Source organism: Schistocerca cancellata, chromosome 6, assembly GCF_023864275.1.
Source record: "Schistocerca cancellata isolate TAMUIC-IGC-003103 chromosome 6, iqSchCanc2.1, whole genome shotgun sequence".
In the NCBI taxonomy this organism is placed as follows: domain Eukaryota; kingdom Metazoa; phylum Arthropoda; class Insecta; order Orthoptera; family Acrididae; genus Schistocerca; species Schistocerca cancellata.
In genome coordinates this window covers 518,418,239-518,443,949 of record NC_064631.1, presented here as the reverse complement: position 1 = coordinate 518,443,949, position 25,711 = coordinate 518,418,239, and the positions used below count along the sequence as shown (strand labels likewise).

Below are 25,711 nucleotides of genomic sequence, written 5' to 3'. Positions count from 1 at the left end.
TTGAAAGACATTTACACATTGCTTTTGGCCATGGCATTCATCAGCAAAAGAGAATCACACACCATTCATATACATGAGCAAGCACACTTCACACACATGCTCTGGCCCAAGCCGCATGTGCGTGAGGTGTGCTTGCTTGTTTGTGTGAGTGGTGTGTGTTTCTCTTTTGCTGATGAAGGCTGTGGCCAAAAGCTTTGTGTAAGTGTATTTTAACTGTGCCTGTCTTCAACTTAATGTGTCTCTTTTACAGGAAGTAGCAATGTATCTTTTCCTACATTGTTGATATTCCTATGTGGAGTTTCCATTGTTTGATTTTATTTTTGAAATCTCTTATCATAATCATCTCCTGGATCCAATGAGTACTGGCCATAGATTGGAATGTCCCATCGAGTTGTACACATCTTGAAGACTGACCCTTTTATGTTCAACAAGGTAGAACAAAGAACTTAAAATATGGCTACTGCTTTTTTAAGGAGTATCATAAATTAAATTATATTTTATAGTTAATACAAAAAATTTTCCTAAACATGTAACTTTTTGTAGTAAAAATGGCTCTTCTTGCAAGCAGTCACTTTACCGAAATGTACTTTAATTTTTTATGTGACCACTGTAAAGATTTTCTGATCTACAGCCTTAAGTCTTTAGAACATGGTCCATCACACTTGTTGTTCATTCTTTCCTGTGTTGGATCAAAATGATTGTTTCCAATCCATATTACTATATATTTGATGTTTACTACAATTTCTGTACATATTTTGGTTAGCCAATTAATCTTTAACTCTGTAGCAGAGTGTATGTGTACACTGTGTTGAAACATTAAACTTTTGTGCTGGACCAAGACTCAAACCTGGAACTTTGGCTTGAGTGGTTATAACACTGTCGGCCTCTATTACTATGTGAGTGGTGCCAGATATATTTCTTTCCTTTCACAACCAACAAACGGGACTCTGTTTACCATTCATTCTTGTGATTTCTCTTACTGAGTATTGGGCAGGAGCAGAATTTGTAGTCTCTGAATTTAAAGTCAGTTTTACAAGTGAAACACTCAAAATTTATTCACTGCAAATACCACAGAATGTAGCATATAGTTATAAAATTCACTCCATAAATAAAAGATATTCATTGTCATTTCATATCACTTCGCTAACAGGCATGCTCTGTATTGTATTACCTCTCACCAGTAATGTGCAACATTATCTACCCACATTCTCACCGGAGATGCAAGTAACTGGAAAGATAAGATAAAAAATTATGCCGGAACTCGCACAACTTGTGTGATGATACTGGAACCTCACAGCCTTAAAGCAAGGTTCCTTTAAATTCCCAGCCTTGTGCACAGTTTTAATGTGTGAAGAAGTTTCAGATCAGCTCAAACTCTGCTGCAGAGTGGAAGTACATCCTGTAAAAAATTTTGTAATTTGCTTTCATCAGTTTTGGAAAACTGTTTGAGTTTGACCCTTCTTCTCTTAAATCTTAATCCATTGCCTCAATGACTGTGTCACATCACAAAGTACACATGGCGACATACTAACAATAAGGTAGTAAAACTAAGCAAAAAATTATCAGGCATGTGTACAACTGAAGTTTTGGTACAATAGGCTATACCATGAACAAATATCCTTCAGGTTCACTTTCAGTGAAATATGTGTATGGTCTCCAGAATCTCTGTCAGAATTTAATGAAATAATAAGTTGGTCAATGTTATTTTCTGCTAAAAATTCTTTCTCCCCTCAGTTTCATTGTTACTTTCTACCTGTGTTTCACATCATGGTTTTGTTTGGAGTGCCCCTCATAAGCTTCTCTGCTTCTGCCATAGAATACTTCTGTTTTCTGTTTCCCAAATAGAACTTCATTTGAGTCAATTTAAGCTGTATCAAATTAAATGGACAGTTGTAGAATGGTAGCATCTCAATGTTGTCGCCATATTTTTAACTAGTTTATTCACAGCATAAAGACACACACATGATTCTATAGTCAACTTTTGTGGAATGTGTTTTATATGCCATGTGTTCTTGAGAAACTTTACACACTTCATGAAGGATTGGTGAAGAAAAGGAGACACTGTCCATTGCATTTATGATCTATAAAGCTTTTGAAAAGCAGCCATCAAACCTTCTTTGAAACATATGCCCATTAATTAGTTATTGAATGCCATTAGAAAAAAAATAATTCTGTTGGAAAAGAGAGAGTTGTTTCTTTGCCTCAGTAGATTATTTTTATTATTATAAATAAATAGTATAAATAAAATAAATGAACTTGCCCCTTTGTGTACAGTCGTTTGGCATATCAGTATCACACATCAAGTATGAAATTTTAGCAAGTGACCTGATAAACTCACAGAAGAATTTGGCATAGTGAAAGCAGACAGCTTTAAGTTCAATGTGGTATACAACTCTCTGCATTGATTAACCAAAATGTTATGCCTACTGAGAGACTGAATTCAGCCTGGTGGCATTACAGGCACATGACTTGGTACAGAAAGTGTATAAGCAAAGCAGAGGTGAATGGGGTATCGTTCTGTTGATTATATAAACCACAAATAAGTAAAGTCTACTGACATAAGTGACGTTGACAAGGGCACCAAAAATAAACATCTTGAACAAAGCCAGACTGATCGGCTTTTTGTGTGCTACTGTCACGAGCATCTAAAGTAGACTTGGCCACTGTTTCTATGTTTCGATACAGTGTATCGATACGTGGAACTGTTTCAGTGTTTCGGAACGGCTGTTGTTCACTGTTTCGAAACAGTGGTGTTTCATTCCGCCCCTGTCTCGGATAACCGGATCAGATTCGATCTCGAGCCAGGCACAGAAACTGTATCGTTGTTTCAAAATAAGGCTGTTTCAGTCCACCTATGCTTGGAATGGACTAATTGTATCGAAACAGTGATGTTTCATTCCGCTCTGTGTCGGACGAGATTCGGGCTCGGCACAGGTACTGAAACACAACATACCACTTCGTGAAACACTTTCAAGAGTGTCAAAATCTTTTTGACAAGCAATAGCATGAAGCTTAAGATATCCGAAAATAAAGCTTCGTTTCTAGCTGACTGTCCTATCCCGAAATGGCGTAACATCTGCTTTATAAACACTAACCAAACAATAAAACAATGCATACTATTCACATTCAAAATAATAAATATGTGAAAATCATTCAGTTAAATTACACTTTTTTATAACATACGCTTCTCTGTTCATGTACAGAAATCATATTAAGAAACGCAAGTAAGCCTACAACATTGTGAATAAAAAAAGGCGTAGAGTGACAGTTATTAGACATATATACAAATTTGATGTAGGTATAATTGCAAGCAATCTGTTTGACATATCACTGATAGTGTAATGGTGAATGGGAAGGGCAGGGAAGCATGGTGAATTTATAGTAACGGTTCGAAACACCTTGAAAGACAAAATTTTTTTCTGTTATATTTTGTTATTTATTCGAATTATTTGGCATTATTTGTGAGGCTATAGTCGCTGTGCCTATTATCCACAATGATTCCCTTTGTGTGCATGGAAATTAGCAGGATGGGTATATTACCCATACTAACGGAATGTGCGAATCCCAGTAGCATATCCGTTGTTTCTGCAGTTTGCTCCCACCTCCAGTTCCGTTTGTGGTGGTTCTTCTGTATTCAGCTACGGCTGTCCTCAGCCAATTGAAAAGTATGAAAGTCACACGACATGAAAGCAGCGCATTTGCTGCATGAAATACGAAACTGCCAAGACGCCTAAGTGATAAATTCATACTTTCTGCGATATGATTAGCGCTCTCGAACCTCATTCGTGTTTATATAGACGTACTTATACAGTAGACATTCAAGATGATAAAATGTGTAGGTTTATTAAATTACAAAACACAAGCTGTTTCACTGTTTCGAAACAGCGTATCGAAACATTACATTGTACTGTTTCATTTGCTTCGAAACAGTTACGTGTTTCAGTTTGCCCATCTCTAATCTAAAGAAAGTGGTTGATGAATGGAGCAGGCAATAAAGTTTCAGGACATACTGTCAATGCTCATTGTTGAAAATGGGCTCTGCAGCCTACAATGCCTACATGTTTCCATGTTGACCCAATGTCAACATCAGTTATGATTGCAGTGGGCACTGGACCATTGAGAGTGGTCTATGGCTCAATGGAAATGTCACACCTGGCATCTTCCAGCACAATAACTGCGTATCTCACAGGGGCATAATCATGCTACAGGGGACTGAGGAGCACAATAGTGACTTAACACTGATGTCTTGGCCATAAAATTAGCCTGATCTGAACCTGATGGAACACATCTGGGACACTGGGCACCAGCTCCGCACCCAAAAAACGCTGGCCTGTAATGTATAAATGTGCATAGACATCGGGTGCCACATGCCTTCAGGAACCAACTGAGGATTCGTCAGAGGACACTTACCAATGTATCAGTTATTAGGGCTAGGGATTCTTCCCCTTCTATTCACACAGGGAGCACAGAAGGTTGACTGTTTTAAATGCCTCTATGCAAGCTGTAATTAATCTAATCTTGTCTCCACAAGCCTTATAGGAGCGATACGTAGGCGGTTGTAGTAAATTCCTAGTCACCATTTATAGTTTGTGTCATCTTAATGTGTTTTCCAGTTCAGTTTCTTCAGCAACTGTGAGGCATTATCTCATGGATCAAACAAACCTTTGACCATTCATGCTGCTCTTCCGTGTATGCATTCAGTAATCCTATTTGGTATGGGTCCCACACATTTGAGCAATATTCTAGGATAGGTGGCACTCTCCTTTGTTGATTGATTGAATTTCCCTAGAATTTGACCTATAATCCAAAGTCTGTCACCTGCTTTACCTACAACTGAGCCTATGTGACCTTTCCGTTTCGTATCCCTACAAACTGTTACAATCAGGCATTTGTGTTTGTATGAGTTGACCAGTTCCAACTGTGACTTGCTGATACTGTGGTCATGAGGTACTACACTTTTATGTTTTATGAACTGCACAATGTTACATTTTTCAGCATATAAAGCAAGTTACCAATTTTTTCAACACTTTGAAATCATATCAGGATCTGACTGAATATTTACGCGACTTTTATCAGAGAGTATTTCATTGAGCTGCAACATCTGCGAAAAGTCTGAGGGTACCTTCAGTATTGTCTGCCTGCCCATCAATACACAATGGGCCCCAACACACTTTCCCAAGGTAGATTGTAAGAAACTACGTTTGTCGATGACTCTCCATCCATGAATTTCATTTCATAGACCATACAATTGTACTTTGATAATGTGTGTAGGTGGTGTAATGAGTCAAATGCTTTTTGGAAATCGAGAAGCATCTATTTGACTACCTTAACCCATGGCTTTCACAATACCATGTGAAAAAAGTGCAAGTTGTGTTTCACATGATCAGTGATTTTGGAATCCATGATCATTGACACTGCGGACTTTCCTTCCGTATAGCAGGAAGCCTACTTAATATTTTGGACAGGCTGTAATTTGTAGATGAAAGACTGTTACTACCTATATAGTACAATCTAGTAGAGTGTTACACAAAATCATTGGTGCTGCACACAAACAAAGTCACTCCAGAAATAAAGTAAAAACAACATGGAGCATCCACAAACTACAGATAAATATGAACATTGAGTTGAATGAAATTGAACCCACAGACAGTATTGTCACACAAATGATGATGTATTGAGATTACTGGCACTATCCTCAATCATAACTGTCATTCAGGGGCAGTAAATGTTGCATACAACCAACTGTGTCTGCATGAGATTTACTCCACAAGTACTTGGTTCCAACACGAACAAACAGCAGTTTAAAAATATAGACTCTAAAGAAATTAGAAAAGCATATGTTCCTTAGAAGTATATGTCTTAGGACTATGGTGTTTCTAGCAGGCTATTAAAATCTTGTTCTGGCACAACAGGACCATCTTCGAGCTTCAGTTAATTATTCAAGAAGTATTTCCTCACAGACTTAAATATGCAGTAGTGACGCATACCAATAAAAACTGGGATAAGAAAATTACCTTTAATTACAGGTCCATTTCATGTGTTCTAGTCTGTTCAAAAAATAATTGAGTAAGTGGGCAACAATTCAACACTAATTTTCCCTACATTAATTGTAAATTGCCCATCGGTGTGGGTCTTGTGAACTATTATCTACAGATAAAGTCATATACAACCTGATGGTATATTCTTTGACCTTTTTGAGGTTTTTGGTGATGTGGACTACATAATTCTTCTTGAGAATTCAAATTTTTTGTTAGTAATGGGTTTACTATTGGATGGCTGTTGCCATGACTTTATAACAGTAAGCACAGGGGTATTACACTGAGTAACTACGCTACGGAAATTAAATTAAACTTGACACAGGGAATATGAAATATGGATGAGATGGAACCTTTACAGCAGTAACTAGATTGTCACATTGACCAACTGTACCACAGAAATAAAATAAAACTCGAAACAGGAGAACACGAGATATGGAGTCCAACAAGGTTAGGTATTCAGTCTGCACGTGGCCATAATTTGCATAATTGACCTTCCAAAGGTGTTAAAGGAGTGTCCGAAAACTTGAATGTTTACAGATGACATAAACATAATAATTAGTGACACAGATACAGACATATCAGTCACAGACCATATGATAGTTGTACAAGCTGTCAACTGGTTCACAGCAAACAGTTTAAGTTTTAATTCCATAAATATTTGATTGTTGCGTAAGTTCATTGTCTTGCAAGTTGGTATTCCGGTTGCTATGGGTTTATTTATCAATTGGCATTTTTTATTTGCAGTTCATTGTAGTTATCTGAGTTTAAATATTGCCATTTTGTGATAGTGAGTGGAGTTGTGGATGCTAAAAAATGGAGTGCCAAGTCGAGAAATTGGAACATTTCTGATGTATTCTTCTTTTGAGTTCAGCAGAATGGTGACAACAATGTAGGCAGCCAGAAGCATTTGTGCTACATATGGGGATAATGCCATTGGACAGAGTATGGAAGGAGGGTCATTTTGACATGGGTGACACTCCACACTTGGGAAGACCTTTGGCATTTGATGAAGATTGTCTAAACACATCAATCCGCAATGATCCACATCATTATACTCAAGAACTGGCAAGAGTGGTGACTGTAATCCTTTCACCATCATGTGACATTTGCATGCAATAGGTAAGCTTCACGAATGGAGTTTATGGGTACTGCAAGCTATAAGCCGAAATCACAAGAATCGGTGGGCGTCCATATCTGCATCTGTGCTTGCTCATCATCAGTCGGCTCATGAACAACACTGACCATTCCTAACCTGTATTGTTACTGATGAAGAGAAATAGTGTCTTTCTGCTAACATAAGGAAAAGAAAGGAATGGTTGAGCTCAAACGAAGCAGCAACTCCCCGTAGAAAGATTTTGCGCACATCTCCAAAAGATAATGATGTGCGTCTGGTGGAATAGCAACTGTGTAGAGCACTATAAATTGCTTCCCCGAGATATAACCATCACAACTGACATTTATTGTCAACAACTGAATGCCTTGGAGACGCCAACCCAAGAATGATGACCAGAAAGACTGCGTGAAGTGATGCTACTCCACGATGACATCTGCTGACGTTCAATGAGACTGACAAAAAACACTATACAGAAGTTGGGTTGGGAAGTCATGCCACATTCACCTTATTCAACTGATCTTCCGCCTTCAGATTTTTAGCTTTTCTGCCCTGTATCAAACAAACTTCAAGGAACTTTGTTTCCACAGGAAAATGTGCTCCAAACATAGATTGACGAGTTCTTGGCCTCAAAACTGTGTGATTTCTACAGTTGTGTAAGTGAAAAGTTACCCTAGCATAAGCAGACTGTCATAAATAGTGAAAGAGAATATATTATTGGTGATTGAAGTCTCCATTATGTGTATCTTTGTGTTTATTAAACTTAAGGAAAAATGACATGAACTTTTGCACCAACCCAATATACTCATTTGTGTTTTGCAATTGAAGCCAGCAATTGTGGTACCATTAACTATCATACTCTGAAACATTGTGTGTGCACAATTCCTTCAGGTCTAACTGGATAACAGAGTAAACTTGAGTTAACACCAACACACAGATAGACCTGTCAAGAAAGTCACACAGAAATGTTATTTTGTTGTGTTGGAGATGAGGCAGTTGCCCAGTGTACAGAAATTGCATCATGTCCATACAACTTTCTTAACCGAAATTTATATTGATCAAGCTTTAGCATTTCACAGTTTCTTAATCTGTACTGTGCACAACAAATAGTAATAGTGTTCCACATGCATATTTATAATGAAGACTTATTTATTTTATTTTATTATCCTTTTAACCTTGTCACATCGATATATTATGTTGCAAGATGTATCCCACACAGTATACTCTATGCTCTGTACTTCAGATATGTTGTTTACTGCACTAACCAATTGAAACAGTAATATTGCACCCTACTCATTCTGAAGTCAGTGCGCTGCACTTCTTAACAGTATGATGAAATAAGTTAATCGTGAATTAAAAGAAATGTATTACCTACTGATGACTGACCTGCATCCACAGTGAGACTGCAGTCAGCTATAGGTGAGTGATTTCCTATCCTACATTTTAGATATTATTCCATCCATGAATTTCCATTGTTGCTGTCACCTAATGAAATGATTTACAATACTATCAACATCCAGCTTGTAGAGAACTGAATTTTTTTACACCTCAGTCGGAAATATTTCTCAAAGTGCTTTGAATTCAGCTACTAGAATGTGTATTAGTTCTCTTGATTCCCAGTATGACCTTACAAGAGCATTGTGTATCCCCTATCCCAAACCTCGAACCCGCCACCACTACCACTTCACCTTTATATTATATATAGCTTCAGTGTAATAAAGGAAAACATAGTGCTTAGTATTGACCAGTGTGCTTTGATACCTATTTGATTTGAATTTGTAAGTAAAAGTATAGCATTTCAGAAATTGTTGCCTTCTCTTTTCTCATACAGAAACCGTATTTTGTTGATGCCATGGAAAGGAGTCTCTGGGGTGTAGAAAGAAATGAAGATGTACATTGTATTTTAGTAAAATACAATACAAAGCTAGTATGAACGATAATAATAATAATGATAATAGTAATATAGCCAAATATATTATCCTCAAGAATCCGTATCAAGATACTCTTCGATATAACTGGAGGAGTTACCCAACTCCACTACATTATCCACAATACATGTGTTCTATACTGGCATACATTTAATAAATGGGCAACCCTGCATCTGTCTGCTTTCTGTAGTAACATGAAGTCTTCGTGGCACCTGCATTTTTTTATTATTTCTTTGAGGTCACTAAAGACAAATGGACAAGAATCCTGATATGTATTGTGAAACAGTTGTCAAAGTAACAAGTTGTTTTCTCCCAGAGATGTAATCATGTTTTCTGCAAATGTGAACGAGACCGGTCATTGAATAATAGAAGCATTGAGTTGTTGGCAGGCGCACACAGAAGAGAAAGAAAACTTGTCAGCTTTCAGAATAAATCCTTTATTGAGCTAGAGTAAAAATACACACACCCTTGTGCCCCTGTGCCAGCTGGACTGCAGGTGGACTAGGGTAGGGTGGGAGTTCAAGTGGCGTGGGTAGAGAGATAATAGCGAGGCAGGAAGAGAGGTAGGGGTGGGCAGCTATTGGGTTACTGGCAGGAAATACAGGAGGAAGTGATGGCAGATGTACGAGCTAGGCATGTGATGCGCGGGTACTGGAGCTGGTGGGATGCTGTGCATGGTGCAGGTGATATGAAACTGGGAGGGTTGGTGGTACAGACGAAGGGGAATCTGTTGGCTGGATGGTGTGAGGACAGTGGTTTAGTGGATATTGATGTCAGGAGGGGTAAATTCTGTCAGGACTTTCCTCCTGTATTTGCTACAATGTAGCTGAACTAAAAAACTTTTAAGACCATATAATGACTTCTAATTCAGGTTAAGATCTATTTGTAATTTTGAACACTAGCAACTTCTTTTATCACATTGTCTGTATAAATTATGGTCTAGTTATTGTGTTTGAATAGATGATATGTTCTGGTATTTTTGTGGGAGGCACTGAAATATATGTACTCATTCTTGTCAAAATTCAACACTAAAATTTTCCCTGAAACATATATTGATATTTCCAAATATTTTATTGTATGCAGATTTGTCATTAACACAGGTACTATTTTTAGTCCTATAATTTTACTATCTGCGAAAAGGACAAAATGAAGATCTTGTGACAATAAAATCGAAGGTTCATTAATTCGCATTAAAAACAACAAAGAACTAAAGATAAAACGCTGTGCTACACTATGCCAGATTGCTTCACTTTCAAACTACCTATTGCTCTGTAAACAACTTGAAACTGAAACACACTATGTGTACAATACAAAGAGGATAAAAACATACTTTTTTGCCTGTTACATAGCATTTTAAATTTTGTACGAGGATGCGATGTTTTACAGAAAACTAAGCTATGTCACAATATATTTCCACTTAGTAATAATTTCTGATAAACAGGTTTCATTACTTAATGCTTCTAAACTGTTTCAGATATTTTTCATGCCGGTGCTAAATCATATTCTTGCCTGTTTCCAAGATGATACAATCCATATCTGGAAACTTGACTGTTATGGAAATTTTGAATGTTTTAAACAAATTGTTCCTGAAATGTGGAAGAGTCATCACATACGTTGTATTGCTTTCACAAGGTAATAATTTTAAGATTATGAAGTAGAACACATACATCTAAGTCACAATTGTTAAAAATGGAAGTTACCTTTTCAGTCATGGAAGAAATAATTATCCATCGTGAATAAACAGATAGCCATTGTGCAAAAGTGTCATAACGTAGTTCTTAGGCTGAGCCTTAACATTTGGTTTGAAATATAAAAATTTATCATCTGCCATTTTATCTAAAATTACAGCATATGAATTGAGTGTCCAAATGTAAGAGCTGAGTAATCTGAGATAGCAAAGTGAGTAAATAAGGAAACAAAGAAACAGGACTGTGGAAAGAAGGAAAGAAATAAATAGCCTACAGTGGGTAAAAAGAGACTAGGTAGTAGTAACAGAATGGAATAAGGGGAGTCTCGGAGGGAAAAGACGCAGAGAAAATGTGTCTGAGTTCAACAAGAATGAAACATTGCATGCAAGAAGGGTAAAGATGTGTATTGCATCATCAGTTTGATTGGATGGAAGAGGCAAACAGAAGAAAAGAATGCATGTCAAAAATTAAACAATAAATGAATAAATATTGTATGTTGAAGACAAGTAACTCTATGTTCTTACATGAATGAACTTTTTAGGCCATTCTCATTCAAATGTGTACGATCGTTTATATAACTTCTGGTTAATTGCAAAACAGTGTATGCTTGCTACACTAATCCAAAATTATAAAGCCTTTTAATTATCCAGAGGTACTTTCCTCAACAAGTCCAGAGAAGACCATATGATTACTAATTAATTATATGTCCATCCCCCTCTCTTGTAACTATATTTCTAGGGCTGAATCTATGGGGCAATATTGCACATAGTTTACAAACAAATGTTAGAAATGCATGTATAACAAAAAGTTTACAAACAAATGTTAGAAATCATGTATAACAAAAATGAATAACAACAAAACTTTAAATTTGGTAATGCAGACTTGCTCGGCAAATTTCATTGGCAAATTCTTCTCTGTTTGTCAGCAGAGTTATGGCATTGTGTTGTTGCAATGTTCTGACAAGTTTCTTAGCAGTCTTCTTCAGATGAAGAGTTTTGCACATGTCCAGTTCACTCATTTAGAGACCCCCCCTCCGGGTACCCACAGCTCTTTTTTAGGTACATGTGTGGCACACATGGGTGTACGAGCTGTTGCAACCTTTCTTCTTTTCCGGGCTTCTTTACCTTCCCCTTCTTCTCTTTCCCTGTCCTTATTCCTTTCACTTTGCCTTTTCCTTTCCCTCTCTTGGCGTTCTTCTTTGTTGGCCTGGCTATCGTCCCGACTTTGCTTCATCTAGTGTATTTTGTTTGCTTGATTTTCCTCCTCTTTTTGGCTTTTCTTTTTTCCTCCCCCTCAGAGGTATGACCTCCATCTCTCCATTTGAAATCTGTAGTGTGAGGCAGATGTGGAAGAATTCCCTCCCTAGCATCTTTGGCATAGGTTCCTCTTCCTTTTTCCCCTTCCCCCTTTCCCTCCCTCCCCACCAGAGCCCTTTTGCTTCCTTGCTAGGTCACCAGCTTCGTAGCTAGTCCATGGGGGCTGTTACGTATCCATCTGGCTGAGCCTCCTGACATCACAGGGATCACACTGCTGGTACCTGTGCCGTGAATGCCTGTGCAAGCCTAGGAGTGGTTGCCCGTCTTTTTGGGCCATTGGAACTTCCAGAAAAGACCATCCTGCCAGGCAGCCATTGCTGTGGGTGGGTGGTGCCCACCAGGCGAGCCCCTGTTCGGAGTGAATGGTACCAGGGCAGATGTTTGGCACACAAAACATCTTAAACTCTACGGCCACTCTTCTGTGACTGTGTCTCTTCCTAAGTATAGTTCTGTCTCTGTTCCTGTTTCCACCTTCCCAGCCTTACCCTCCTTGGATACCAGAACCACTGGCTTGGGGTGAAACCCGTTCTGCAGTTCCTGGTGTCTACCAGGACTAATGAGGAGACTTTTGCTGCCACCCAATCATTTTTCTTTGTGGAACACATTGAGGACAAGTTCGGTGAAGTTAAGTCCTTAAGCAAGATGAGATCTAGCTCCTTCCTTATAAAGACAACTTCTGCCAGTCAGACGGCCTCCCTCAGTGCCTGCGAGAGACATCACTCCACAAAAGTCTCTCAAAATAACACAGGGTGTAATTTTCCATAGGGACCTTCTCCTCCAGTCCGATGATGAATTAGGGCTAATTTGGAACAGCATGGTGTTTATTTCATCTTGCATGTCCACAGAGGCCCTAAGAAGCCCTTGCATGTAGACACTGGCATTTTCATCATGGCATTTGAGGGGAATACTGTGCCAGAGGAGGTCAAGATAATGATATATAGATGCGATGTCAAATCATACATTTCACATCCCATCCATTGCTTGTGTTGCCTCAAGTTCAGCCACATGTCTTCACGATGTGATGCCACTCCCGTCTGTAGTTACTGTGGGCGCCCCAGTGGTAACAGTGGGTACCCTCCTCATGTGGGGAGCCCTTGCACCCCACCATCTAACTGTGCAAACTGCTCTGGTCTCCATTCTCCCCACTCACCGGAGTGTCCAGTGTGAATGAGTGCCACTTTGATGGGTAGGGGTCTTCCAGTTGACCAACTTATCACAGACTTTGATTTGTTTCTCTTAATGATGGTTCCCTTACCCACTTCAGTGCCACTCACGGCATTTTTTCTGCTATTGATGTCCCGATATCCTCCCCTGCTCTTGTAGCTTTCCTACATTGAACACCTGATGATGATCTTTGTGACAGTGACCACTTTCTGGTGATCCTATCATTCTCCTGCTGCCGTCATGCCACCAGGCCTCCACGTTGGGCATTCCGCAGAGCTAGTTGGCCTTTATATGTGTCTGCTGTGCATTTCAACACCTGTCTCTCGGATTGCATTGACACAGTCGTGCAAGACATCTCTGCCCTCTTCTTCATGCCACTGGCACTGCTATCCCCCTATCCACAGGTCCCCCTTGTCATCGACCAGTACTGTGGTGAACCAAGGATACAGCAGTCACTATCCAGGACCACCGACGGGTGCTGTAATGATTTTGACAACACCCTTCAGAGGCCAACCTTATTGCTTTTAAGCATCTCCAAGTTAAGGCTTGCTACTTTATTAAGCAGAGAAAAAAGGAATGTTTCCTCCCTGTGGATGTAAGCCTCTTCATCACGAGTTTGGTCCAAGCTCCATAAACTTCTGGGCCGCCAGCAACAATTAACTGTTCAGGGTCTCCTCGTACAGGGTGTTCTGCTTACTGATCCATTGGTCCTTGCAGAACACCTTGTGAGACACTTTGCGACAGCTTCGGTGTCTTCCTATACTGGTACCTTTCTCGAGCAGACACGCAGACTTGAACAAACCCTCCTCTGTGTCAACACCCATCAAGCCAAATCCTATAATGAACCCTTTACTGAAGGGAGTTTTTGCAGGTTTATACCTCTTCACATGACATGGCCCCAGCCCTGGATTCCATCCACAACCAGATGATCCAACACTTGGACATTACACAGAGGCAACATCTCCTCAGGGTCTTCAACCATATTTAGCACACAGATGCCTTCCCCTTGTAATGACGAGGCAGTATAGTTATCCCTGTTCTTAAGCCTGGGAAGAATCCAATGTCTCTTAATAGCTACCACCTGATTACCCTGACAAATAGACTTTGTAATCTGCTCGAGGAGATGGCTATCTTCCGATTAAGTTGGGTGTTCGAATCTTGGGACCTTTTGTCCCCTTATCAGTGTGGCTTCTGGGAAGGACACTCTACAACTGGTCATTTCCTCAGATTGGAAACAACAATCATACTGGCTTTTATTAACCGCTGGCTCCTTGTCGCGGTCTTCTTTGACGTACATAAGGCATATGACACAGCTTGACATTGTCATATTTTAGTTACCTCCATGACTTGAGCTTTCATGGCCCCACTTTTGATTTTTAACTGTGACTTTTTATCCCACTAGCTCTTCTGTATTTGAGTTGGCCCTTTACTCAGCACCCATCAGGTCCAGGAGAGCGGTATCCCACAAGATGCTATGTTAAGTGTCATTCTCTTCCTCATTGCCATCAGTGGACTTGTGACCTCTGTTGGGCCTCTCATCATTCCAGCATTGTATGTTGATGATTTTTGCATCTGTTGCAGCTCACACTTGGTAGCATCTGCTGAACATCAGCTCCAAGGTGCAATCCGATGGGCTTCTGCATGGACCCTCTCCCATGGCTCCCAGTTTTCTCCCTCCAAAATGAGGGTTATACATTTTTGCCATCAACCCAGTACACCCCGATCCAGAACTTTATTTAGGTGATCATCACCTAGATGTAGTAACACAGTCCCATTTATTGGTCATTATTTTTGATAAAAAGCTGATGTGGCTGCCCCATATTTGCCACCTGAAGACTACCTGCATGCGGAAGCTTAATGCTCTCTGCCTCCTGGCACACACACACCTTGGGCTGCAGACCATGCAACTCTTCTCCATCTTAATTACATTCTGGTTTTGTCCAGACTAGATTATGGTTGTCACGTTTGTGCTCAGTGGCTCCTTCCAGTCTGAAACTACTTGACCCTGTTCATCATTATGGGATGAGTCTGGCTGTCAGTGCCTTTCACACTAGTCCTGTCAACAGTCTCCTTGCAGAAGTGGGGATTTACCCCTACAAATTTGACAGAGCCAACTCATAGTTTCTTACACAATCACCATTTGACAATTTCCTGACCATCCTGTATTGTATATCCCATGCACCCATACCACCCCCCACTCCCCCTGGATGGTGCCTTGACCACGATTTTGGACCGACTTATTCCAGGGTACCAAGATCTCGGTTGCACCTATGATATTCTGGCATCTTGTACAATCCATCCCTGAAGAGTTCCAGGCTGCTATGATCTTCTACACTGATGGTTCTAATGATAGATAAGGTGGGATACGCTTTTACATCTCCTACTGGTATGTAACACTGTTTACTGCTGGGATCATATAGTGTGTTCACAGTAGAGTAGTCATTAACAGGGCCCTCCATTTTATTTGTCAGGCTTTCCTCCACAGCATTTTAGAACATATTGACTCAATGAGTGGCTTGCAGGCTATAGACTGATGCTACTCTCATCACCCTTTTGTCTCTTCTATCCATGACCTTCTCTCTGTCCTTGCCCATGCAGCCTGCTCTGTTGTTTTCCTCTAGGTCCCAAATCATGTGGGAATCCCAGGGAATGAACTGGCTGACCGTCTGGCTAGAGAAGCAAATACTTACCCAATTTCCTGTCTTGATCCCAGGTGCAGATACGCAGATTCACATCAAATGTCTCTTTGCCCCAAAGTGGAATGACACCTGGCACACCATTGCTCTTTGTAATAAGCTCCACACAATCAAGGAGATTACTACAGTTTGGTGCTCTTCCTTCTGATCGTCTCAAAAAGAGTTCACTGTCTTATGCCATCTATGCATCGGTCATACTAGGCTCATCCATTGTTTTCTCTTGAGTAACAAGCCACCCCCACAATGTGGCTGTGGAGCCAGACTGATGGTACCTGATGTGTAGGAGGAATGTCCCCTTCTTTTGGCCCTTTGTACTAAGTATAGCATTCCTAATTGTTTTTAATATTGGGAGACGATTCGTGGGTGGTTGAACTGATCCTCAGTTTCCCATGTAAAAATGGTTTTTATTTCAGTTAAAAGGTTTTGCTTTGCACCTGCAGCAGGGGCAGGGTGATTGTGGTTGGGACCTCTTTTTCATTTTCTCTAGGTCTGGGACGTATGACCACTTTTTTTATCCCTCAGTTTTTCCAGTTTTTGGATTTTGTCTACCCTTTTATGCCATCTACTGTGTGTGTTTTAACTTCAGACCCTCTATCTTACACAAGTAACTCTGAATTGTGGGATTGATGACCTCACTGTTTAGTCCCATAACCCCCTCAGTCAATCATTTAGAAATGCTGGAGCACAAACCTTTCTGCCAAGAGTCATGCCTCTGGAACAGATGTGTTCATATCAGGTTCGCAATGGAGCTTACTGTTTCTAGACATTCTGGTAAAGAAGAACCCATATTATTATTCTCCAATTAAAATTACTTTGTGATTGATGTTTCGGCAAGATGAGTGGTAGGAGCCACCCACCATCTTAGTTCTTTCTCCAGCATAGTGTGCTTTGTTTGTTGCCAATTTTGTTTGTTTCATCCAGATTCTTTTGATGCATTGCTGGCTCCATGCCAGCAACACGGCTCCATGCCACTGTAGTCTGTCAATTACAAAAAAAATGTCATTGGGTTATAGAAATTCTGATAAAGAAGAACACTGGTGGCACACAGGGTCATTCCATCTGCAGGAAGATGATGTGTGGATGTGTACCTAAACACCAGTCGCTGCCACCATCCCGTGCAATGTAAATCTTTGCTTACCACCATAGTACACATGGTGTGAGCCATGTGTGACAGGGAAAGTCTGTCTATTAAAATACAGCTCCTGCGTGAAACTGTTTGCAACAATGGCTGCCCAGAGAAACAAATAAGATGCACTATTCAGCCAAGTAAGAAGAAAGAAAACAGTCCAGAAGAAGGAACCAAGCACCTGTTGTTCCTTCTGTATCCAGAGCTGCCCACAGTCAAAATTGCCAGAATAATGGAGGAGCATAATATAAAAACCATTAAAATCAAGGGTATACTTAGGCAGCCAAAACCAACTAGGGTTTTGGGCACCTAGTGTCTATGGCATCAATTGGGTGTATGATGTGCAGCACATCAGCCACATGCAGTAATGCATCTCTCAGTGCTGTTCAGAACATTTGAGGAGTGGTCACGTTGACCAAACCAACAAGTCAACAGTTGTGGACCAGAGCATCACTGAATGACACGTTTGTTTTTGAACACTGGTGCTGTGCCATACCAAAGTGTTCTGGGTTTTGGCCATGATAGAGACACTGAAAATAAGAGTACATGAGGATCTTGTCAAAAGAAAAGGAGGCAGTGAGCAGAATAGACAGGCAGCATGAGTACTTGACACCCAGAGACCTCTCCAAACCATTGGGGGTGCTTCCCATCCCGCTGGCTGTAGCACCTCTCCCAGAGGCACGAGATTGTCACATCCTATGGGCCTCGATAGAGAAGTTTACAGTCCTTTGGCTATGAAGTAATGAACTGGACATGAACCCAACACTTCCCCTGAAGATGAGAAGTAGAAAACTAGTCAAAAAATTGTGACAGTTGGATGCTATGACTCACCTGGTGACCCAAGATGATTTCATCAGACTTCAGATTTGCTACCAAAGGGAAAATAAAGGCTACATACTGTATATACGTGAATAATCCATACATATTTATTCCTGATTTTAAGGGCGAAAAACTGTGGTGCACAGATAATTGAAATAAGGTTGGTACTGCTCCACCTCAAACTATAGATCCTGTTATATGATAGCGTTGTGGCGGCTTCAGTCTGTGACTTGTCAGTAGTATGTTAGACGTGAAGCATTAACAATGTGTTAACTTATCATTGATGTGGCTTGTAAACTGAGAGGATTTTATTGAAGCATGCCATCACGAAAGACTCTGAGGACACTTGTGAATTATGGCTACAAGTTCTTGTTATTGCTTGTACATAGCTAAAGGAAAAGTTGTTGAAGAAGCAGAGAACATTGGAAACGGTGCAGCGGGAAGAAAGTATGGTGTGAGCGAGGGTTGTATTTGTGACTGGAGGCTTCAGGAAATGAACGGTGTTCACCAGGCATTTTGCAGCCAAAAAGTGAAGCATCCGGATTTTGAAAAAAATGCACTGTTGTTATATAGATGAGAAGTAACAATATGGATGGATGGTGGGGAGTGAAATACGCCAACTCAAAGCATTGGCTATAGCTAAAGAACTAGGCATCACTGGTTTCCAAGTTAGCTTGGGCAGGCTATCAAGATTTTTCAGTTGAAATGGGTTATGAGTCCAGAGGAAAATTATCATCACTCAATGCCTTTCAGCTGATCATAAGGAAAAAAGAGTGAATTTTCATTGCTATGTGACAAATTTGTGCCTCAAACATTCCTATATATTACTGCAAATTGGTAATGTGGATCAAACTCCAGTGTATTTTGAGATACTACTTTACAATACTGTGAACAAGAAAGGGGAGTCCAGCATCATAATGTGAACCTGCAGAGAGAGAGAGAGAGAGAGAGAGAGAGAGAGAGAGAGACACAGAGCGAGAGGAGGGGGGGGGGGGGGGATAGTTGAGGCAGATCATTCATATGATGAAAGAGAGAAATTGATGGGGTAGATGGAACATTCAAAACTTAAGTAAGCAAGTAATCATAGTGTAATGCTCAATGGAGATATGTTGGGACAGGACAACCCAGAAACTTTCCCCCTTATTTTGCCCTTTGTATGTCCTTTTGACAGGCAGTGTTGTGTGGCTTTAATGTCTTGTAAAATTTAAAAAAGTCTTATTACTGTCTGGAGCTGCTGGTAAAATACTTTATTTATACAAACAGTTTCATTTGTCTGATCACCATCATGTTCATAAAAACATTCACAGCAAAATAGAAAATCTTTATTGTCAGGTGATAAAACCATGAATAACACACTGTTACCATACTGTAATACGGATACCATTGTCAGTCTATAAAAACTGTGCTAGGGAGTGTTCTCATTCAAGTTAAAACTTGGTAAGAGTACACAGCCTTGCACAGTTTTTATGGAGTGGTGATTTAATTTATATTACGGTATGACAATTTGCCTGATGATAATGATTTTATATTTTGCCTAAAAACCATTTTAGGCAAATGTTTTTATGAACTTGATGATGGTCAGACAACTAAAACTGGTTGTATAAATAAAGTATGCTTCACTTCTCTGTAAAACTTCTGTAATTTTTGTTTCATTCATTGGCATCAGACTTCACTAACATTGTTTGTTTAGCACAACAAAAAGAATTAAATGGAAAATGTGCAATCCATTGGGGCGTCTTTAGTGAGAGTTGTAGCACACCTGTCAGCAGTAGGAATGATGATGGTTATTTGATGTATAAGAAGAAGAGATTTTCCAAAATTAAACTATGGTTGTAGGAAGACACAAAAATTTTTCTATGTATCAGGTGTGAACAAACAAATGCTAATTTAAGGTGACACAAAAATGCAGTTGTGTTTACATCCTCGATTTTATTTATCATTAGCAGAATAGTATTCTTTTTTTAAATTATAGTGTATTGTGCTATACAGCAGCTTACTAGTTTCACTTTTTGAAAACCTATTTCCACCGAAATTCACAGGAATGGGCGGGCTATGGTAATTGGTTGCCAGTCACAAACAATGACAGTTATTTCCTTGGACAGCTGGGCTATAACAAAGGTCATTCAACTTCCAAAGACTATACCAGGTGTGAGACACATTGAATTTTTGCCACAACAATTTGATGGAGGCTGCAATAAGGTAAGGTTTACAGAACACCTTTCAGTATTACTATCTTACATGAATTCTGGCCTGCCTTTTGTGCAAACAACTAATCTATTTTACAGCCCTAATATATTCAGCAGCTGCGTCAACATATATACTCCGCAAGTCATGTTATGGATTTGGTGGAAGATACTTTTGGTGTCACTGTCTATTTACCCCTTCACAGTTTCATTTACAGGTGGCAAATGGGAAAAATGATTGTCAGTAAATCTTTATATTAGCTCTGATTTCTCAGATTTTCTCATTCTGGACATTTCATGAGACATATGTGGGAGGGAGTAATATGTTGCCCAGCTCTCCCCAGAACATACTGTCTTTGGAATTTCAATAGCAAACCTTTCCATGGTGCACAACATCTCTCTTGCTATTTCTGCCATTGGATTTTGGTGAAGATTTCTGTAAAGCTCTCGCACTGACTAAATGATCTCGTGACTGAGTGTACACTCTCCATTAGATCTTCCTTGTCTCCAACATTGTGAGGGCCCCAGACTGTTGAGCAATACTCAGAAATCAGTTGAACGAGTGTTTTGTAAGGTTCTTCATTTATGGGTGAATAAGCTTTCCTGAAGATTCTTGCAATGGTTCTCATCCAGCACCTCCACTTCCTACAATTTGTTTTATGTGGTCATTCCATTTTAGTTTGCTTCAGATGATTGCTCTTACATATTTTGCGGTGGTTACTATTTACAGTGATTTGCTGTCAATAATGTAACCATACAGTAGTTGAATTTTTTGTCTTTGCACATTGTGTTACATTTATTTACATTCAGGGTCAACTGCCAATCCTACATGAATCACTGATCCTCTGGAGGTCTCTCTGCAATACGCTACAGTCATCTAACAATGTATTACCTTTGCATCTATCAATTCCGTTCTGTTAAGAATGACTTGTTGAGTTCTATCTGTAAAGAAGTCTTGAATCCAGTCACAAATCTTGTCCCATACTTGTTTGGCTCATATTTTATCCACTAAATGACAATGCAGCACTCTATAAAATGCCTTCCTAAAGTCAAGGAACATGGCTTTGACCTGGATGTCTTTGTTTACAGCACTCAGAATTTCTAGGAGGAACAGAGTAAGCTTAGTTTCCCAAGATGCATGTTGATTTCTATAGAGGAGATTTTCATTCCCCAGAAACCTCAAAATATGTGAGCAAAACCATCCTCTATGATCCTGTTACAGATTGACATCCGCAGTATAAGCCTATAGTTATTTGCATGTTTCCAATGACCTGGTTTGAAAATGGGAATGACTTGTGCTTTTTTCCAGTGTCTAGGTATGTTTTCTTGCTCCAGTAAACTACAGCTAGAAGAGCTGCATTTTATTTCACATAATCTCTATAGAATATAACAGTTCTTTCTTTGGTCCAGATGCCTTCTGCACTGTTACACAATCGTTGTTGCTTTTCTGTTCTGCAATCGCTTGTCTCGATGTCCACAATTTTGGCATTTGTGCAGTGATTAAAAGCAGAACCATATTACTATAATTTATACACTAGAATGTTTGGTTCTGTATGGCCCTGTGTACATGATCATACAGAAGGTCCTAAAGAACTTAATGTTGTAAAGAATAAGACCTGAACAGAAGATAATGACACACATCTGCTCATACATGTTGGGCAGTAAAAATATTAGTTTGGCTGAACAATAGACAGTATCGAAATGCCTAATTTAGTTTGCAAACATAACTTTAAAATCACATGAAGATGAGAATTATTGTTGTTTATACAAGAATATGTTTCATTGTTAATCAGAGATAAAGAATTCAAATGTTCTTAAAAGTAATTAAATGAAACCGTATTCACTATTAGCTGTCTGATCAAGTCCTCACGTGTTACCACTGTCACATCTGATTGCAGAGATCCAAATGTGGTGAGCCGTGACAGCAGAGCAGGATGGGGAAGATGTTGTAGTGATGCCTGCAGGATTGTGGTTTGGCTGTTAGTTGCATATGGAGGCTGCAGTATGAGGGGGGGGGGGGGGGGGGAGGCTAGAGGAGCACAGAAGAGGAAAGACTGTGCAGGTGTACTTGGGGGAGGGAATAATAGGGGTGTGTCAGGCTGGAGTAGGAGTAAGAAAGAGGATGAGGCGGTTGGGGATAGGGACTAGTACAGGTCACCCTATGAAAGTTACAGGAACTAAGGATATTTTGTAGGGAGAGTGCCCACCTGCACAGTTCAGAAAAGCTGGTGTTGGTGGAAAGAATACAGATGGTACATGTGGTGAAGCAGTTATTGAAGTCAAGAAACCATGTTGTGTGACATGCCTAGCAATTGAGTGGGCCCGCTGTCTCTTGGCCACAGTTTGGTGGTGGCCGTTCATGTGTACAGAAAACTTATTGGTGGTCATGAACTTGTAGAAAGCCACATGGTGTTTATAGCTAAGTCAGTAGGCCACATGGCTGGTTTCACAGGTGGCTGTGCCTTTGATGGCATATGAGGTATCTGTGACAGGGTGGGAGAAGGTGGCAGGGGGAGGATTTGTTGGCAAATGTTTTGTATCTGGGTCTATTACAGGGATTTGAGCCCTTTAACAAAGGGTTAGGAGCAGGGATGGACAAGGAGATTTCTTAGGTTGGTTGGGCAGTGGAATGTGGCTGTGAAACAGGTGGGGCGGATATTTCTCATTTCAGGACAGGCGACAGGTACTCAAAACCTTGATGGAGAATGTGATTCAGTTGCTCCAGTCCTGTGTGCTACTGAGTCACAAGGGGGTCACTTCTTTGTGCCTATTCAGTGAGTATGTAGGGAATGGTAGGTGACTGGAAAGACAGTGTGTGGAAGATCGGTTTCTGGATAAGGAAGATCAATTTCTGGATAAGGTTGGGAGAGTAAATTCAGACTTTGAAGACCTCAGCGAGGCCCTCAATATATCTAGAGAGGAACTGTTCATCAAATAGTTCAAATGGCTCTGAGCACTATGGGACTTAACATCTGAGGCCATCAGTCCCCTAGAACTTAGAACTACTTAAACCAAACTAACCTAAGGACATCACACACATCCATGCCCAAGGCAGGATTCGAACCTGCGACCGTAGCGGTCACGCGGTTCCGGACTGAAGCGCCTAGAACCGCACGGCCACAGCGGCCGGCGACTGTTCATCATTGCAGATGCAATGATGGGAGGCTAGGCAGTATGGAAGGGACATCTTTGTATGGAATGGGTGGCAGCTGTCGAACTGGAGGTATTTTTGGTGGTTGGTAGGTTCGGTGTGGACGGAACTACTGATTTAGCCATTATTGAAGTAGAATGAACGTGGAAGATGGTGGCTTGTTGGGTTGAGGAGGGCCACATGAAGTGAATAGGGGAGAAGGTGTGGAGGTTCTGGAGGAATGCGGATTGGGTGTCTTCACCCTTTGTCCAGATCACAGAAGTGTCATCATTACATCTGGGCTATATGAGGGGTTTGAAATTCTGGGTGGTTGGTAAGCATTCGTCTAGATGGCCCATGCATAGGTTGACATAGGATATTGCCATGTGGGTACCCTTTATCATACCATGAAGTTTTTGTTGATGATGCCTACAGAAGAGAAGTAATTGTAGGTGAGAATATAATTGTTCATGGTGACCGGGAAGAAGATTGTAGATTTGGAAGCAATCAGACATTGGGAAAGCTAGTTTTCAGCATCAGCAAGGCTGTGGGCATGGTGCACGTTAGTGTAGACGCAGGTGGCATCAGCTGTGCCGAATAGGGCGTCAGGTGGTAAAGGGACAGGAAATGTTGAGAGTTGGTAAAGGAAATGGTTGGGAGCAGGTAGGTAGGTTACAGGTAATAAATTGCAGGTGCAGTTCGACAAGGACAAGAGATTCTCTTTGTGGTCGCAAGGAATCGAGCCGCAAAGGGGCGTCTTTTGTGATCAGGTGTATGTATTTTAGAAAGCCTGTAGAAGGTAGGAGTCTGTTGAGTAGTGAAATAGGTTCAGGAGAGAGGTTCTGAGATGGACCTAGCGATTTGAGGAAGACTGGAGATCATGCTATATTTCTGGAATGGAGTGACAATAGAGCCTCTCAACCAGCTAACCTCTGCAGTTCATAACCACAGTGATGGAGCATTTGTCCGCAGGAAGGATTATTTCTGTGGTGGATTGTAGTTGGTTCTGCAGATGTGAGATTAGTTGCAATGTGGAGGGATTTGGGGTATGATGGTGATGCAGTGTTTGAGCTAAGGCTATTATCAGATGATGATGATTGAGGCAGAGTGAGGTTGTATCATGGTTAGACAGAGGAATAAATTGAGTAAGGCGGGGTCAATATTGGTTGGTGGTTAAAAAATAGTTTCCACTGTAGGCTCCAGGAGAAGGAGAAAAGATCTTTAGCAAGCCTAGTATTTGGGTGAGGGGAAAGGGCGAGACGTTTGGAGAGGTCTGATTCTTCTTTGGATGGTCTGTTTAGGCTGCAGGTTGTGTAGGGTGGCAGGGTTTGCTGGCTATGAGGGTATAACCCTCCTACCTCTCTGGCTAATTAGGCTTTTCTATTTGACACCTAAAGCCCCTAATCTATGGGGAAAAGGCATCTACTCCGAAGAATAATGCAAAACTGAGAGAAGTAGATGAAGTTATAACCGAATCGCTACTGCTCAGTACTTGACGATTAGAAACAAAGTTTGGTTAACTTTGTATATTTTTATTACGTAAACTAATTTTTAATTAACAGTAGTTAATGGAAAATTTTGAAAAAAGATTTCCAAAGTATGTCATTAATGAAAACAACCAACAGTCTTCAGTTCCTCACCGGAACAAGAATAATTAAATTGAAACTGAACTTCATACTCGTAAGCAACCATATGTAAGAATAGTTATTTGCGTCATGATGTAGGAAGAGTACCTAATGCCACTTTCAAGTACTTCACACCACAGATGTCACAGTAGTCAGATAATAATCAAATAGAAAACACGTACAACGTATTATGTTAATTTTCAAAGATCAGTTAAAATAAGATTGCTTACTGGCTGTGGACAGAAACTTTTTGTTTGATACTCATTGTAATACTGATTGTCGTAATTGTAGCAAGCAGAAAGATTGTTTGAAGTTACTCATTGGTAAGGACTGTCATTTACCTAGCAGTTGCTCTGATATTTCTTTGTAATAAAAGTTATAAATTACGCCACAAGCTATAAATTAGAAATTTTGCTTTGACAGTGAATTTCAGTGTCCAGGCTACATAAAATTTTATTATCAACTTTTTATTATGAGAGCTACGAATTAATACTGGCTTTTGCATCATTCTATTTCTGACATTATTCATACAGCAGCCAAAGATTTTATTATTACGGAATTGTCCAAAAGTTGGAAAAATTATGTTTTGATAATCTAATAAATTAATGTTCACTTCATTTTCAATTCATTTTCTGATTACCTCAGCTTACACAAAGGGATGGGATGGATACTGCTTGGATAATGACTTAGGAAAATTATTTACGTGACAGTACAAATGAAAACAATGTTATTTAAGCCATAAAATTCCCTATTACACATCTAGTTATAAAAAGTCTGGATCTTACTTCACCTTATGATGCAATTGGTTTATCAAATGGCCTCATTTAGGGGTAAAATATAGGGCACATGTTGATCTTCTTGGTTGGTTGGTTGGTTTAAAAGAGTGG

The 25,711-nt window shown here is 40.0% G+C and overlaps 1 protein-coding gene across 4 annotated transcripts in view; it reads left to right on the top strand.

Annotated features, from left to right (window-relative positions):
• LOC126190807 (TBC1 domain family member 31) overlaps positions 1 to 25,711 on the top strand; it is a 277,761-nt gene that overhangs the window by 57,580 nt on the left and 194,470 nt on the right. For all 4 annotated transcript variants that reach the window (XM_049931366.1, XM_049931369.1, XM_049931367.1 and 1 more), the window contains 2 exons: positions 10,552 to 10,709; positions 19,926 to 20,085. In XM_049931366.1, coding sequence (XP_049787323.1) covers positions 10,552 to 10,709; positions 19,926 to 20,085 — 318 coding nt within the window. The remainder of the gene's footprint in view (positions 1 to 10,551; positions 10,710 to 19,925; positions 20,086 to 25,711) is intronic.